Here is a 13,188-nt window from a genome sequence, read left to right as displayed (position 1 = left end):
TAGGTGACAGATATTGGCACGTTATTGTAAATCCAGCACAGGTAGTTTGTGGTATTTAATGTTTGTACCATCCCACTGAGGGCAGAGCCCCACACGCTGCCCTGCAGGACAGAGCTGCGGCAGGGCAGCAGAACATGTTAGAGATAAACAGAATAAACAACCTTGAAACAGCACAGACCAATTATGGCTTCTGCTTTGGCAGCGGGGCTGACAGACAGAGACTTTCTACAGTCTCAGAATCATCAATACCACGGATTCCGACAAGACGGGACCTGGGAAACACCGAGGAGCACCGAGAGCCTGTGCTCTGTGATCTGCAGCAGCCATCCCCAGTGCTGGAGAGCAATCCCCAGTGTCCAGACCCGGGCGACCACTCCCAGGAAAGACTTTCTGGATTTGTTCATCTCTTCAGAGGGGTGAAAGAGTTTTGTTGTCATCTGATGTTGTTCATTTTCTTTTTTGGAGCTGGGGAGGGTTTTGTTTGTTAAATAAACAGGTCCTTTTCCACTTCTCTCTGAGAAAATTCTTCCCGAACCAGGTGGATGGGGGGTGGGTGGGAAAGGGGCCATGGGGGTTTGTTTTCTGGGGGCTCCTTCCAGAGGTTTTTCTCCCAGATTTGCCCTAAACTAAGACAGGTGCCCAGCAGGGACTGTCCTGTGCCCGACACCATCCCGGGAGGCACCTCCGGGCTGGCAGGAGCCGCCGTGCCCTGGTGAGACGGGCCCGGAGCACAGCCCCGGAGCAGAGGGGCCACGGAGCCCCGGAGGTGCTGGGGACGAGCTGAGCCCCGGCGGGCACACAGAGCCAGCTCTGGGCGGGCACAGAGCCGTGTGCCATCAGGCTCTGCCGGGATGGATCCCTCGTGTCCTAGTTTAGGGCAAATTTGGGGAAAACCCGGGAAAGAAACCCCCACGGCCCCTCTCCACCCACCTGGTTCAGGGAAAAATTTCCTCTGAGAGAGAGAAGTGGAAAAGAACCTGTTTATTCAACAAACAAAGCACTCCCCAGCACCAAAACAATTAACACAAGATGACAACAAAATTCTTTCACCACTCTGAAGAGATGAACAAATCCAGAAAGTCTTTCCTGGGAGTGGTCGCCCGGGTCTGGGCACTGGGGATTGCTCTCCAGCACTGGGGATGGCTGCTGCAGATCACAAAATGCAGGCTCCTGGTGTTCCTTGGTGTTTCCCAGATCCCAGTCCAGAGCAGGTTGGATGGTATTCAGGAAGAGGAAAGGAAAAAGCAACAGTCCAGGGAAAGAATTGGACTGCTTAGCTAACCTAACTAGGAAGCAAAGCAAGAAAGCAAGCAAAGCAAGCAAGCCAAGCAAGCAAGCAAGCAAGCAAGCAAGCAAGCCAAGCAAGCAAGCAAAGCAAAAGCCAGCCAGCCAGCCCTAGCCTTTTCTAGCTTTCCAGCAGACATGGGGGGAGGTGAACCAGATGATAACACGGCAAAACAAACCTTCACTTTCAGAGTCAGTTCTGAAAGCACAGAACATAATATCAAACGTAAACAGAACACATGATTGGAGATACAAACACCATAACAGTCACCCTAGGACACCTCGGCAGCTGTGGCAGCAGCACTGAGGCTCCAGCATCACCTGCCTCACCTCTCCGTGCTCCGCTGCCCTGCAAAGCCTCTGTTCTGCATCTCTGACACACCTCGGGCCCTGTCTGGGGAGTGGAGGTCCCTGGTGCTCCTCTGTTTTATCTATTCCAGCCTGGTCCTGTAGGCTCTCATAGACAAACATCCTACCCCTGACAGCTCAGCACCTCAGGTGGCAAAAAGTAGCAGGATGGCTCTTGTGACAGGGTTGGAAACCAAAAGTTTTAGTAAAAGGCAAAATAAAAAAGCTCTTTACAGAGAAAAGCCAAGTCAGGGCAAGAGGTTCTTGCTCCGCTAAAACACTTCACAAAAGCAATTACTTCTTTTGTTCTCTTCTTTCCTAGGGAATTGCTTAGGCAGGACTTTTTGGCTTCTGTCCAATTAACTATCCTTAAGTTTGAGGTGAAGTCGCCAAGGTCCTTCGAGGTGAAGTCCCCAAGGTCCTTTGAGGTGTCTTTTAACCAAAGTAAAAAGAGAAACTTCTGGGGTTTTGTCCTTTTTCAGGGGACAAAGGGTAACTTGTTTCCTCCATCAACAGGGACACGTTCCCACACTCCTCCACATCTCCTGGTGGATGCAAAGTTAACAGTGCCTGTTCCAAATGCCTGTCCTTCCAGCCATCCCCACCATGCAGGAGAGGAGAAACACCACCGCACAGCGCCTGAAGTGCCGCTCCACAGAAGGTTTTTATCAATCAGTCCACCATGGGGAGCTCCTTGCTCCTAGAAACCCGACTGAGCTCTCAAAAGGAATTATCAGGGCAGTTTTAACTTCTGTGGGCTGTTTCTCTCCAGCCCTCCGCAACAGCAGCGCGTTACCAGAGCTCCAGAACTTCGTGGGAGCAATGGGGAGAGAAGCCTGAGTTTCAGCTGAGAGTCTGGGCTTGGCCAGTGTGAAAAATGCCAATCACTTGGTTTTTAAAATTTTAAAATTTTAATAATAATAAAATGATAATGATAATGATTGATAATGATAATGATAATGATACTACTACTACTACTACTACTACTACTACTACTATATATAAATATAAAATATATAATATATAAAATATATAATATATAAAATATATATTATACATATTAATATATAATATATAATATATTAATATATATAATATATTAATATATTTTATTATATATTAATATGTATTAGCTATATATTTATATATTTATATATTAATATATATAATATATAATAATATAAATATATAAAATATATAAAAATAATATATAGTACTAATAGTAATAAAATTTAAAGTTAGGGCAATTACAAGACAATAAAAAGCAAAGAATTACGGACATCTGGATGCTCTTGGACACTAAGTTATGAAAAGTATACTTTGTGAAAAAATGAATAACTTTTAAACCAAAAGCCTGTTGCATATTCATATATCCTTCATGGTTGTGTATATATTTTATTTAAAACAAGAACTCTGTCTCTTGTATGTCAACTGTTTCTTTCAATCCCCACGGTGTCTTTGAGTCTGAGCAAGGCCTGAAGAAATTAGCAGAGTTTCACATAGCAGAGTTTCTATTTTAACATTATGCTGGAACCTGAAACTATATTTAACACACTGCTTAAGAGAATTAATACAGAATAACTTTCTAACATCACACATATCATATTCACTGTAGCATTTGCAAAAGCCAATCATAAAAGGTGCATTTTTCTCAGCCAGCCTCCCAGGCAGCTCTGCCCAGCCATGCCCTCTGTTCTGCATCCCACCCAGCATCAGCCCAGCCCCTGCACCTGCAGCCTGCGCTCCTGGGCTCGTGGGGTTTCCACCCAGATCCCACAGATTTCCAGGAAGATTACCCACAGCAATGGTGCGAGAAATGCATATTTTATGATTGGCTTTTCACAAATATTAAATGGAATACTATATGTATTGTGTTATATTGATTAGAAGTGCTGTATTAACATTTTAATAGTATGGTAAATGTAGTTCTGTAGTTAAAATAGAAACTCTGTATGTGGGGTTTTTTAAAGAAATGAGAGACTCACTTCGAGATAACAGTCACAGAACCCCAAAATCTTCCAGAGAAGAGAAATTTACGGTTTTCTTGTCAGAAGAATCTCATTTCTTCAGGCCTTGCTCAGGCTCGAAGACACCGTGGGGATTGAAAGAAGGAGTTGGCATACTCCAGAGAGAGTGTCGTATTTTAAATAGAATGTATGCATAAGCATGAAGTATGTATGAATATGCAACAGTGTATGGTTTTTAAGGGTGATTCCTTTGTTCACAAAACATGCTTGTCGGGGCTTAAGTGCCCGGGAGCATCCGGACATCTGGAATTCTTTGTTCTTTATTGTCTTGTAATTGTCCTCGGGGTCTTGCCAAGTGACCCCCACACCTGAGGGCTGAGCAGAGCCCACGGGACGCCGGAGCTCCGCCGGTTGGATCTCCTGTCCCGAGCCCGGAGCGCCCGAAGCTCCCGGGGCAGGGGGCTCTGGCGGAGCTGACACCCTCTGCCCGTGGTGCGGGGCCGGCCGTGCCCGCGGGGGGCTCCGACACGCGGGGGACGGGGCTGTGATTGTCCCTGTCCCTTCTCCCTGTCCCTGTCCCTGTCCCTGTCCCTGTCCCTGTCCCTGTGCTTCTCCCTGTCCCTTCTCCCTGCCCCTGTTTCTAATCACTGGCCGGGGGCTATGTACAAATCACAAACGGGACGGGACTGCTGAGGAACGCGTCTCCAGCTGTTCATTTTTTAGCATCACTCTCATTCCATGGCTATGACAATGGGAAGGTGCCAGCAGCTCACATCCCAGCAGCAGACCAAAAACTTAATGTTACAACTTACTTTAAAAGCTTTTTGACCAGTCACACAAAGCAAAAGCACACTGACACTAGTTCTATCCAACCACTGTAAGCACACGTGCCTTTGGTTAAAACAATGCTCGCTTATTTCCAATACAATACCTGCTTGTAAGCCTCAAGATACAATGCACAGAGCTCCATATTAAGCTTAAAAGTTCCTAATATCTCACCAGATATACTTTTTGCACCTTAGGGAGTTATTCTACCCAAGCATTAACACACAGACCATTGTTCTATCTGTCCTTTCTTTCTACTTGTACAATTTTTCTGCTGACAAATCTTACAGCTACTGCTGAGCTCTCATCGCCATCCTGCTGTCTCTGAGGCCTTTTGCAGCGTGCCCAAACCCCTCTGATTTTAAGGAATCTTTCTCTGTTCGCTCTCCCTGTGCCGCTCCGTGTCCCTGCGGCTGTCCCTGTCTCTGTTCGCTCTCTCTGTTCCGTCTCCCTGTCCCTCTCTCCGCTCTGTCCGTCTGTCCCTCCTCCCTCCGCCCCCCGTCCCTCTCTCCCCGTGTCCCCGTGTCCCTCTCCCGTCACGCCCGGTCGGAAGTGACGCTTCTCAGTCCCGCCTCCGCTCCGCTGCTGCCGCCGCGCGTGGCCGCAGCGGCGCCGGGGCCGGGTCGGGGTCGGGCCGAGCTCCACGCTCCGAGCTCCGCGCTCCCAGCTCCGCGCTCCCAGCTCCGCGCTCCCAGCTCCGCGCTCCGAGCTCCGCGATCCGCGCTCCGCGCTCCCAGCTCCGCGCTCCCAGCTCCGCGCTCCCAGCTCCGCGATCCGCGCTCCGCGCTCTGCTCCGGGATGTTCCGCATCGAGGGGCTGGGGCCCAAGATGGACCCGGAGGAGCTCCGCCGCAAGATGCGCCGCGACGTGCTCGCCTCCGTCCGCAACTTCCTCATCTACGTGGCCCTGCTGCGGATCAGTGAGTGACCCGGTGTCCCGGCCCGGCACGTGACGGGGATGTCCCGGCCCGGGGCTTCCAGCATGTCCCGGCCCCGCGTTCCCGGGATCTGCGGGCCCGGGCTCCCGGGACGTGCCGGGCCTGCTGCGGGGATATCCCGACCCCGCGTTCCCGGGATCTGCCGGGTGTGTTCCCGGCACGTGCCAGGCCCGGGCTCCCGGGACCTGCCGATCCCTTTTACGGGGATGTCCCGGCCCCCGCTCCCGGGCCCAGCCGGTCCCGTTCCGGGGATATCCCTGCCCCCCGCTCCCGAGCCGAGCCGAGCCGGTCCCGTTCCGGGGTGCCCCTGCCCCGCTCCCGGAGCCGCCGGGGCTCGGTGCCCGCGGGGCGCTGTCCCGGCCGCGGCCCGGGCTCGACTCCGCGCCGTTTCCTCCCTCAGCTCCCTTCATCCTGAAGAAGCTGGACAGTATATGACCCCTCGGGCCCGGCGGGATGAGCTGCAGCTGCTGTCCCGCGGGGCTGGCCGCACGGCACGGCACGGCACGGCACGGCACGGCACGGCACGGCACGGCACGGAACAGCACGGCTCGGTTCGGCACGGCCCCCGCGGCCGTGGGGCAGAGCATTCCCTGTGCTGCGTGAGCAGAGCCCCCGTCCATCCCGCACACGCTGCGGCTCGCCGGCCCGGCCCTGTGCACTGCCCTGCATCCAGCTCACCTACAGCGTGAAATAAACGGGAAATAAATGGAAATATAACAACGAAATAAACGGGAGAGCAGCTGTGCCTGCTCGCTGTTTATGTGTGACAGTCACTGGGTGGGATCCCTGGCTGCTGCCGCCCCTCTGAGGCTCCCAGAGGGGCAGGGATGTGGGGTGGGGATGTGTCTGCAGGTGCAGACACACGGTGGGCACGGCTCGGAGGGCAGGAACGCCCCGTAGGGCAGGGCAGTGCCCCGCAGCCGGCTGTGCCAGCTCTGCTGGGCCAGGACCCTGCCCTTGGCTCACGGGCTGGGGGCTCATCCCCGGGGCAGGGGGTCCTGGAAGCGCGGCTCAGGTTTGGGAACCGGGTGTTCTGTTGGGAGCAGAGCCACGTCCCTTGGAGACTCCCTGCCTGGAGCCTCGGGTGCCTGCTGCATCCAGGGAAACTGCCCATCTGCATTCCCCTGGGAAATGAAATCCGGGGCGTTCCTGAGCTCCGGTGACCTGGTGGTTGCAGGGAGGAAGAGGCTTTTCCCCTCCTGTCTCAGAAGGTGTTTTCCTTCTGCCCTGGCCCAGGGGTGTCCCACCAGGCACTGTGCTGGGGACAGTGCCGACAGCAGGCCCAGGGCTCAGGTCTGGGTGTGGTGGACGTGGTGTGTTACAGGCTGACAGGGGGAAGGATGTAAAACACCACACAGACGTCCCCGGGGCCAGCACAAGCCCAGGCCCCTGTGAGACCCACATGGGACCCCCAGGCACTCGTGCCCCTCAGAGCAGCTGTTTCTGTGCCGTGGCGTTCCCAGAATGATCCAACCATCCCACTTCTGCGCACCTGCCAGCGGGGAAGCTCTCTGTGATTGCCCAGCACTAGCCAGCACCTCTCCAAACTCTTCCCACTTGTCACCCTCTGTGTCTCCTTCCTCACAGGCCACTGGTTCTGCTAACGGGGTCCCTTCCCAGGCCCGGCTGTCGTTCCCAGGGATGTCACACCCGCTGTGACTGCCCTGCTGCGGTGAGCAGTGCTGTGAGCTCCAGCGGGAGCTGCGTGGCTGTGCCAAAACCTCAGGGACGGGGCAGAGACGGGGGAAGGAGACCCTCCCGCTGGCACTGGTGTGCAGCATCCCCTGGGAAACACGCTGGAGCGGGCAGGGAACGCTGCCAGGAGAGCTCAGAGCAGCGGCTCTGGACAGGATTCCAGGTGGCCAGGGGGGCCCAGGACCCCTGGGCTGTCCCAGGCACGGGGCAGTGGCTGTGCCCTGTGCTGGCACTGCTGAGCCTCCATCTCCAGGGCTGTGCCAGCTCCGGCCCCGCAGCTCAGGCAGGGCCTGAGGGGCTGGAATGTGGCCAGGGAATGGAGCTGGGAAGGGAATGGAGCCCCAGGAGGGATGAGGAGCTGGGAAGGGAATGGAGCCCCAGGAGGGGAACAGAGCTGGGAAGGGAATGGAGCCCCAGGAGGGGAACAGAGCTGGGAAGGGAATGGAGCCCCAGGAGGGGATGAGGAGCTGGGAGGGGAATGGAGCCCCAGGAGGGGATGAGGAGCTGGGAGGGGAATGGAGCCCCAGGAGGGGAACAGAGCTGGGAAGGGAATGGAGCCCCAGGAGGGGAACAGAGCTGGGAAGGGAACGGAGCCCCAGGAGGGGAACAGAGCTGGGAAGGGAACGGAGCCCCAGGAGGGGAACAGAGCTGGGAAGGGAATGGAGCCCCAGGAGGGGAACAGAGCTGGGAAGGGAATGGAGCCCCAGGAGGAGCTGGGAAGGGAATGGAGCCCCAGGAGGGGATGAGGAGCTGGGAAGGGAATGGAGCCCCAGGAGGGGATGAGGAGCTGGGAAGGGAATGGAGCCCCAGGAGGGATGAGGAGCTGGGAAGGGAATGGAGCCCCAGGAGGGGAACAGAGCTGGGAAGGGAATGGAGCCCCAGGAGGGGATGAGGAGCTGGGAAGGGGCTCAGCCTGGAGAAAAGGAGGTGCAGGGGACCCTTTGGCTCTGCACAACTCCTGACAATGCTGCCCGATGAAGAATTGATTGCACCTGGTGGGTTAATACAATGATCATTTAGCAGAATCGTTAGGCTGTGGAAGTGCACAACCAAAGGTACAATAAACTTTAACCAAGAAATGAAAAAACTACACTGCACCCATTCCAAGTCCCACAGATTATCGAGCCAGGCCGGCTGTGCCAGCCCTTCTCCTCACTGGCCCAGCAGCACCAGGTCACCCCGTGGTCACACACAGCTGTGGGGTCCCCGGGCCTCAGGGACCCCCACGGACACCCCGGGACAGGGGATGTGTGTTAGTGACTTCAGGGCAGTGTCACCACGGGTTTGTGTGTGTGTGTGTGTGCTGGGAGAGGTGTCAGGGCAGTGTCACCGTGTGTGTGTGTGTGTGTGCTGGGAGAGGTGTCAGGGCAGTGTCACTGTGTGTGTGTGTGTGTGTGTGTGTCTGTGCTGGGAGAAGGTGTCAGGGCAGTGTCACCATCTGTGTGTGTGTGTGCTGGGAGAAGGTGTCAGGGCAGTGTCACTGTGTGTGTGTGTGTGTGTGTGCTGGGAGAAGGTGTGAGGGCAGTGTCACCGTGTGTGTGTGTGCTGGGAGAAGGTGTCAGGGCAGTGTCACCGTGTGTGTGTGTGTTCTGGAGAAGCTCTCAGTGCCCTGTCCCCACGTGTGTGTTCTGGAGAAGCTCTCAGTGCCGTGTCACCCCGTGTGTGTGCTCCAGGACACGCTGTGAGCCCACACGTGAGCACAGCCCGGGAACAGGAGCCCTTTCTGTGCTCAGCACGCTCAGGATTTCAGCCCCACAGCCCCACAGCTGAACGAGGGGCGGCTGCTGCTCCTCGGGCTCTGCTCCAGGAACAGGGACAGGAGCAGAGGGAACGGCCCCAGGGCAGGCTCAGGGTGGAACCAGCAGGAATTTCCCCATGGAAAGGGAGCTGAGGGATTGGAAGTGCCCGGGGAGGGTTTGAGAGCCCATCCCTGGAGGTGTCCCAGCAATTCTGGAGGTGCTCGTGGAGCTCTGGGCTGGGGACAAGGTGTGGACCCAGCACAGGCTGGACTGGAGGGGCTGGGAGGGATTTTCCAGGCTGGGTGAGTCTGTGGGATGTGTGGCCATCGGGAGATGCTGTGCCTGGGGTCACTGTGCCCGGTGACACCCCGGCCAGCTGAGGCAGAGGTGACATCCTCACGTCCCTACTGACTCCACAGAAGGAGGCCCTGCCCCATCCCTGCCCCCAGTGCAGCTGTGGTGCCACTGGGAGCACTGGGCTGCTCTGGAAAGGCACTGGGAGCTGGTGGGATATACTGGGATCGGGCTCTGGGCCATGGTCACATCATCCTGGAGTCCTGGATCACACTCAAAGTCCTGCAGAAGGCACAAAGCTATACTGGGAAGCACTGGTCCATACTGGAAAGGAGAGGTTTGGGCTCTACTGGGTGCACCAGTGGGAGAAATTACTGCAAAAGTGGAAAAAAAAGTATGAAAGAACAAGGGAAAAGGGCAAAAAAGGGGCACAAATGGGCAAGAAGAGGTGAGAAAAACAGTAAAAATTGGGAAATTACCGAAGTACAGTGGTGAAATGCTGCAGAAACCACCAGGGTAGGCATGGTCAGCACCATCCAAGTGTGGGCCCACTGCTCCCAGTACAACCCTGGCTGCACCACAGGTCTTCTGGCACAGTCCCAGTATGTGCCCAGTGCTCCCAACATACCACCAGCACTCCCAGTACAACGCTGGCGAGCCACAGCTCTTCAGGCAGGATCCCAGTATGCCCCAGTGCTCCCAGTACAACACCAGCATCATCTACAGTCAAACCAAGATCCTGATATGATCCCCAGTGTTCCCAGTACGGAGCCAGTGCTTCCAGTACGGAGCCAGCCTCAGGCGCAGCTCTCCCCACGTGGCCAGAACTGTATTCCCAGTGTTCCCAGTATGCCTCCCAGTATGGCCCCGTGGCTCTGGGAGTAGCTCCAGGGCAGACCCCAGCACAGGCCCCAAAGCTCCCAGTGCTCCCAGTGCCGGTCCCAAGGTTGCCAGGGCACTCCCAGTACAGATTTCAGTGCGCTCCCAGTGCTCCCAGTCCAGCCCAATAAACATTTTTAGCTCAGCCCAGCCCAGTGCTGCCAGTCCCCAAACCCCCAGAACTGACCCCAGAAACAGTGTCACCATCCTGCCATCGCCTTTATTGGTGGGGGGCACAGGGGGTCACAGGATCAGGCCCCCCCCAGTGAACTCCATGCGCTGCCAAGAGAGGGGAGAGAGGAAGGGGTGAGTGGGGGCCCAGGTGTCCGACCCATGACCCCTGACCCTGCGGGGTGACCCCTGACCCTGCAGGGTGACTGCATGACCCCTGACTTTCCAGAGTGACCCCTGACCCTGCGGGGTGACCCCAGGCAATGCAGGGTGACCCCTGACCCTGCAGGGTGACTGCATAACCCCTGACTTTACAGAGTGACCCCTGACCCTGCGGGGTGACCCCGGGCAATGCAGGATGACCGCTGACCCTGCAGGATGATCGCTGACTCTGCAAGGTGACCCCAGGACCCCCAACTTTGCTGGGTGACCCCAGGCAATGCAGGGGGACTGCATGACCCCTGACTTTCCAGAGTGACTCCTGACCCTGCGGGGTGACCCCTGACCCTGTGGGGTGACCCCAGGCAATGCAGGGTGACTGCATGACCCCTGACCCTGCGGGGTGACCCCTGACCCTGTTGGGTGACCCTGACCCTGCAGGATGACCGCTGACCCTGTGGGGTGACCCCAGGACCCCCAACTTTGCTGGGTGACCCCTGACCCTGCAGGGTGACCCCTGACCCTGCAGGATGACTGCTGACCCTGCAGGGTGACCCCAGGACCCCCAACTTTGCTGGGTGACCCCAGGCAATGCAGGGTGACCCCTGACCCTGCAGGATGACCGCTGACCCTGCAGGGTGACCGCTGACCCTGCAGGGTGACCCAGCACCCCGGGCTCACCTGCGGGGGGGTGACGAAGGCCAGCCAGTCGGAGGGGCGGGTGGGCAGCAGCCCCATGGCCTGGCACTTGTAGAGGGCGAGTGCCAGCCCCAGCCCGTTGCCCACCAGGAACACGAGGCCCTGCAGGGCCCGCCGGCTGGAGCTCTCCAGGGCCTTCAGGGCTGGGGGGGACACAGGCCACCGGGTGCCTGTCAGTGACCCCCAGGCCACCGAGCTGCCACAGGGGTCACGGCGGTGGGCAGCACCACGGGGGGACTGCTGGGCACGGGGAGGGGTGTGGAGGTGACTGTGGGACACATCTGGCCATCCATGGGGCTAGGGACACCCGGGGGCTGTGGGACACCCAGGAGAGTGTGGGGACACCCAGGGAATCGCAGGAAACACCAGAGAATGTGGGGACACCCAGGGAATCACAGGAAACCCCAGAGGACGTGGGGACACCCAGGGGCTGTGGGACACCCAGGGGCTGTGGCACACCCAGGGGCTGTGGCACACCCAGGGGCTGTGGGACACCCAGGGGCTGTGGGACACCCAGGGGCTGTGGCACACCCAGGGGCTGTGGCACACCCAGGGGCTGTGGCACACCCAGGGGCTGTGGGACACCCAGGGGCTGTGGGACACCCAGGGGCCGTCCCCGTGGGGCTGTGGGGCTGTCCCCGTGGGGCTGTCCCCATGCAGGGCTGCACTCACTGGCAGACAGGGACATGAGGGCCTGCAGCGGGCGCCAGCCCATCATGCAGACCATCATGGCTGGGAAGATGGAGATGGTGTTGCCGGCCATGTACATGATGAACAGGTTCATGGGGATCTGCTTCAGCGGCGCCAGAGCCACGTCCCAGCAGCGCTGCAACGACAGGGACACGGCGGGCATGGGGACCCGGGGGGGCACGGGGACCCAGGGGGGGCATGGGGACCCGGGGGGGCACGGGGACCCGGGGGGGCATGGGGACTCAGCATTTGGGGGTCCCAGGGGGGGCACGGGGACTCAGCATTTGGGGGTCCCGGGGTGAGTATGGGGACCCGACATTCGGGGGTCCCAGGGCAGGCATGGGGACCCACGGCAGGTATGGGAACCCGGCACTGGAGGAATCCCAAGGTGCTTATGTGGACCCGGCATTGGGGGTCCAGGGTAGCGACCACCCGTCACGCGTGCCCGGGCTGGGGGGACCGGCAGGGCCGGGACGCGGGGGTGTGGGGGACCCAGGGGTGGGCTGAGGCAGGGACCGGCGGCGGTGCGGGCGCGGAGCTGGGACAGGGAGCACCCCGGGGATCCGGGATCTGTGGGGAGCCGGGATCTGTGGGGAGCCGGGATCTGTGGGGAGCCGGGCCAGCGCTGCCCCGGGCCGGGAGCGCGGCGATCCCGGGCCAGCGAGCCCCGCGGCGGGCACGGCCGCTCCCGCACGGAGCCCGGGCCGTGCGGGCCCAGGGCGCACCTTCTCCATGAGGATCTTGTCGCTCTCGTGCACGCCGCCCTCCCCCAGCTGCCGCTCCGCGAACCCGAGCGGGCCGCGGCCCTCGGCGGTTCCGCGGGGCCTGCGGACAGCGGGGCGGCTCAGCGGGGGCGCGCGGCGTCCCGGCCCTCACCGAGCCCCCCGGCCCTCACCGAGCCCTCACCGAGCCCCCCCGAGCCCCCCGGCCCTCACCGAGCCCCCGGAGCCGCCCCCAGGTCCAGCGACCACTTGAACCGCCGGCCCCGCAGCGCCGCCGCCGCCATGTCCGCCCCGCGTCACGTGGGGGCGCACGCGCGCGGGCGCATGCGCGGTCAGGCGGGGCGGGAACGGGAGGGCGCCGCCCCCTCACGGACACCCACGGGGACCTACGGGGACCTACAGGGACCCACAGACACCCACAGGGACCCACAGGGACCCACGGGGACCCAGAGACACCCACAGGGACCCACACAGCGACCCACAGACACCCAAAGGGACCCACGGGGACCCCCAGAGACCCACAGATACCCACACAGGGACCCATGGGGACCCCCAGAGACTCTCACAGGGACCCCCAGCAACCCACAGGGGCCCAGAGACACCCACAGGAACCCACAGGGACCCACACAGCGACCCACAGACACCCAAAGGGACCCACGGGGACCAGAGACACCCACAGAGACCCACACAGGGACCCATGGGGACCCCCAGAGACCCACACAGGGACCCACAGAGACCCACAGAGACCCACAGGAACACACAGCGACCCACAGACACCC

The 13,188-nt window shown here is 59.0% G+C and overlaps 2 protein-coding genes across 3 annotated transcripts; one reads left to right on the top strand and one right to left on the bottom strand.

Moving 5' to 3' along the window:
- The first annotated feature begins 5,134 nt into the window (after positions 1-5,134).
- Positions 5,135-6,090, top strand: TOMM5 (translocase of outer mitochondrial membrane 5). Its single transcript, XM_030258356.4, has 2 exons — positions 5,135-5,343; positions 5,762-6,090. Exons 1-2 carry the CDS (start codon positions 5,223-5,225, stop codon positions 5,794-5,796), a joined length of 156 nt encoding a protein of 51 aa, XP_030114216.1. The 5' UTR covers positions 5,135-5,222; the 3' UTR covers positions 5,797-6,090.
- Positions 6,091-10,168: 4,078 nt separating this feature from the next.
- EMC4 (ER membrane protein complex subunit 4) lies at positions 10,169-12,731 on the bottom strand. 2 transcript variants are annotated; one of them, NM_001245734.1, is given in 5 exon segments: positions 10,172-10,247; positions 10,980-11,140; positions 11,670-11,823; positions 12,413-12,512; positions 12,623-12,717. In NM_001245734.1, coding segments are annotated over 5 exon segments (522 nt in total). In that variant the 5' UTR covers positions 12,694-12,717; the 3' UTR covers positions 10,172-10,211.
- Positions 12,732-13,188: the final 457 nt, after the last annotated feature.

The sequence above is a fragment of the Taeniopygia guttata genome, chromosome Z (genome assembly GCF_048771995.1).
Source record: "Taeniopygia guttata chromosome Z, bTaeGut7.mat, whole genome shotgun sequence".
Taxonomy (NCBI): domain Eukaryota; kingdom Metazoa; phylum Chordata; class Aves; order Passeriformes; family Estrildidae; genus Taeniopygia; species Taeniopygia guttata.
Note: the sequence above shows the minus strand (reverse complement) of the source record. Positions and strands in the feature narration are given on the sequence as shown.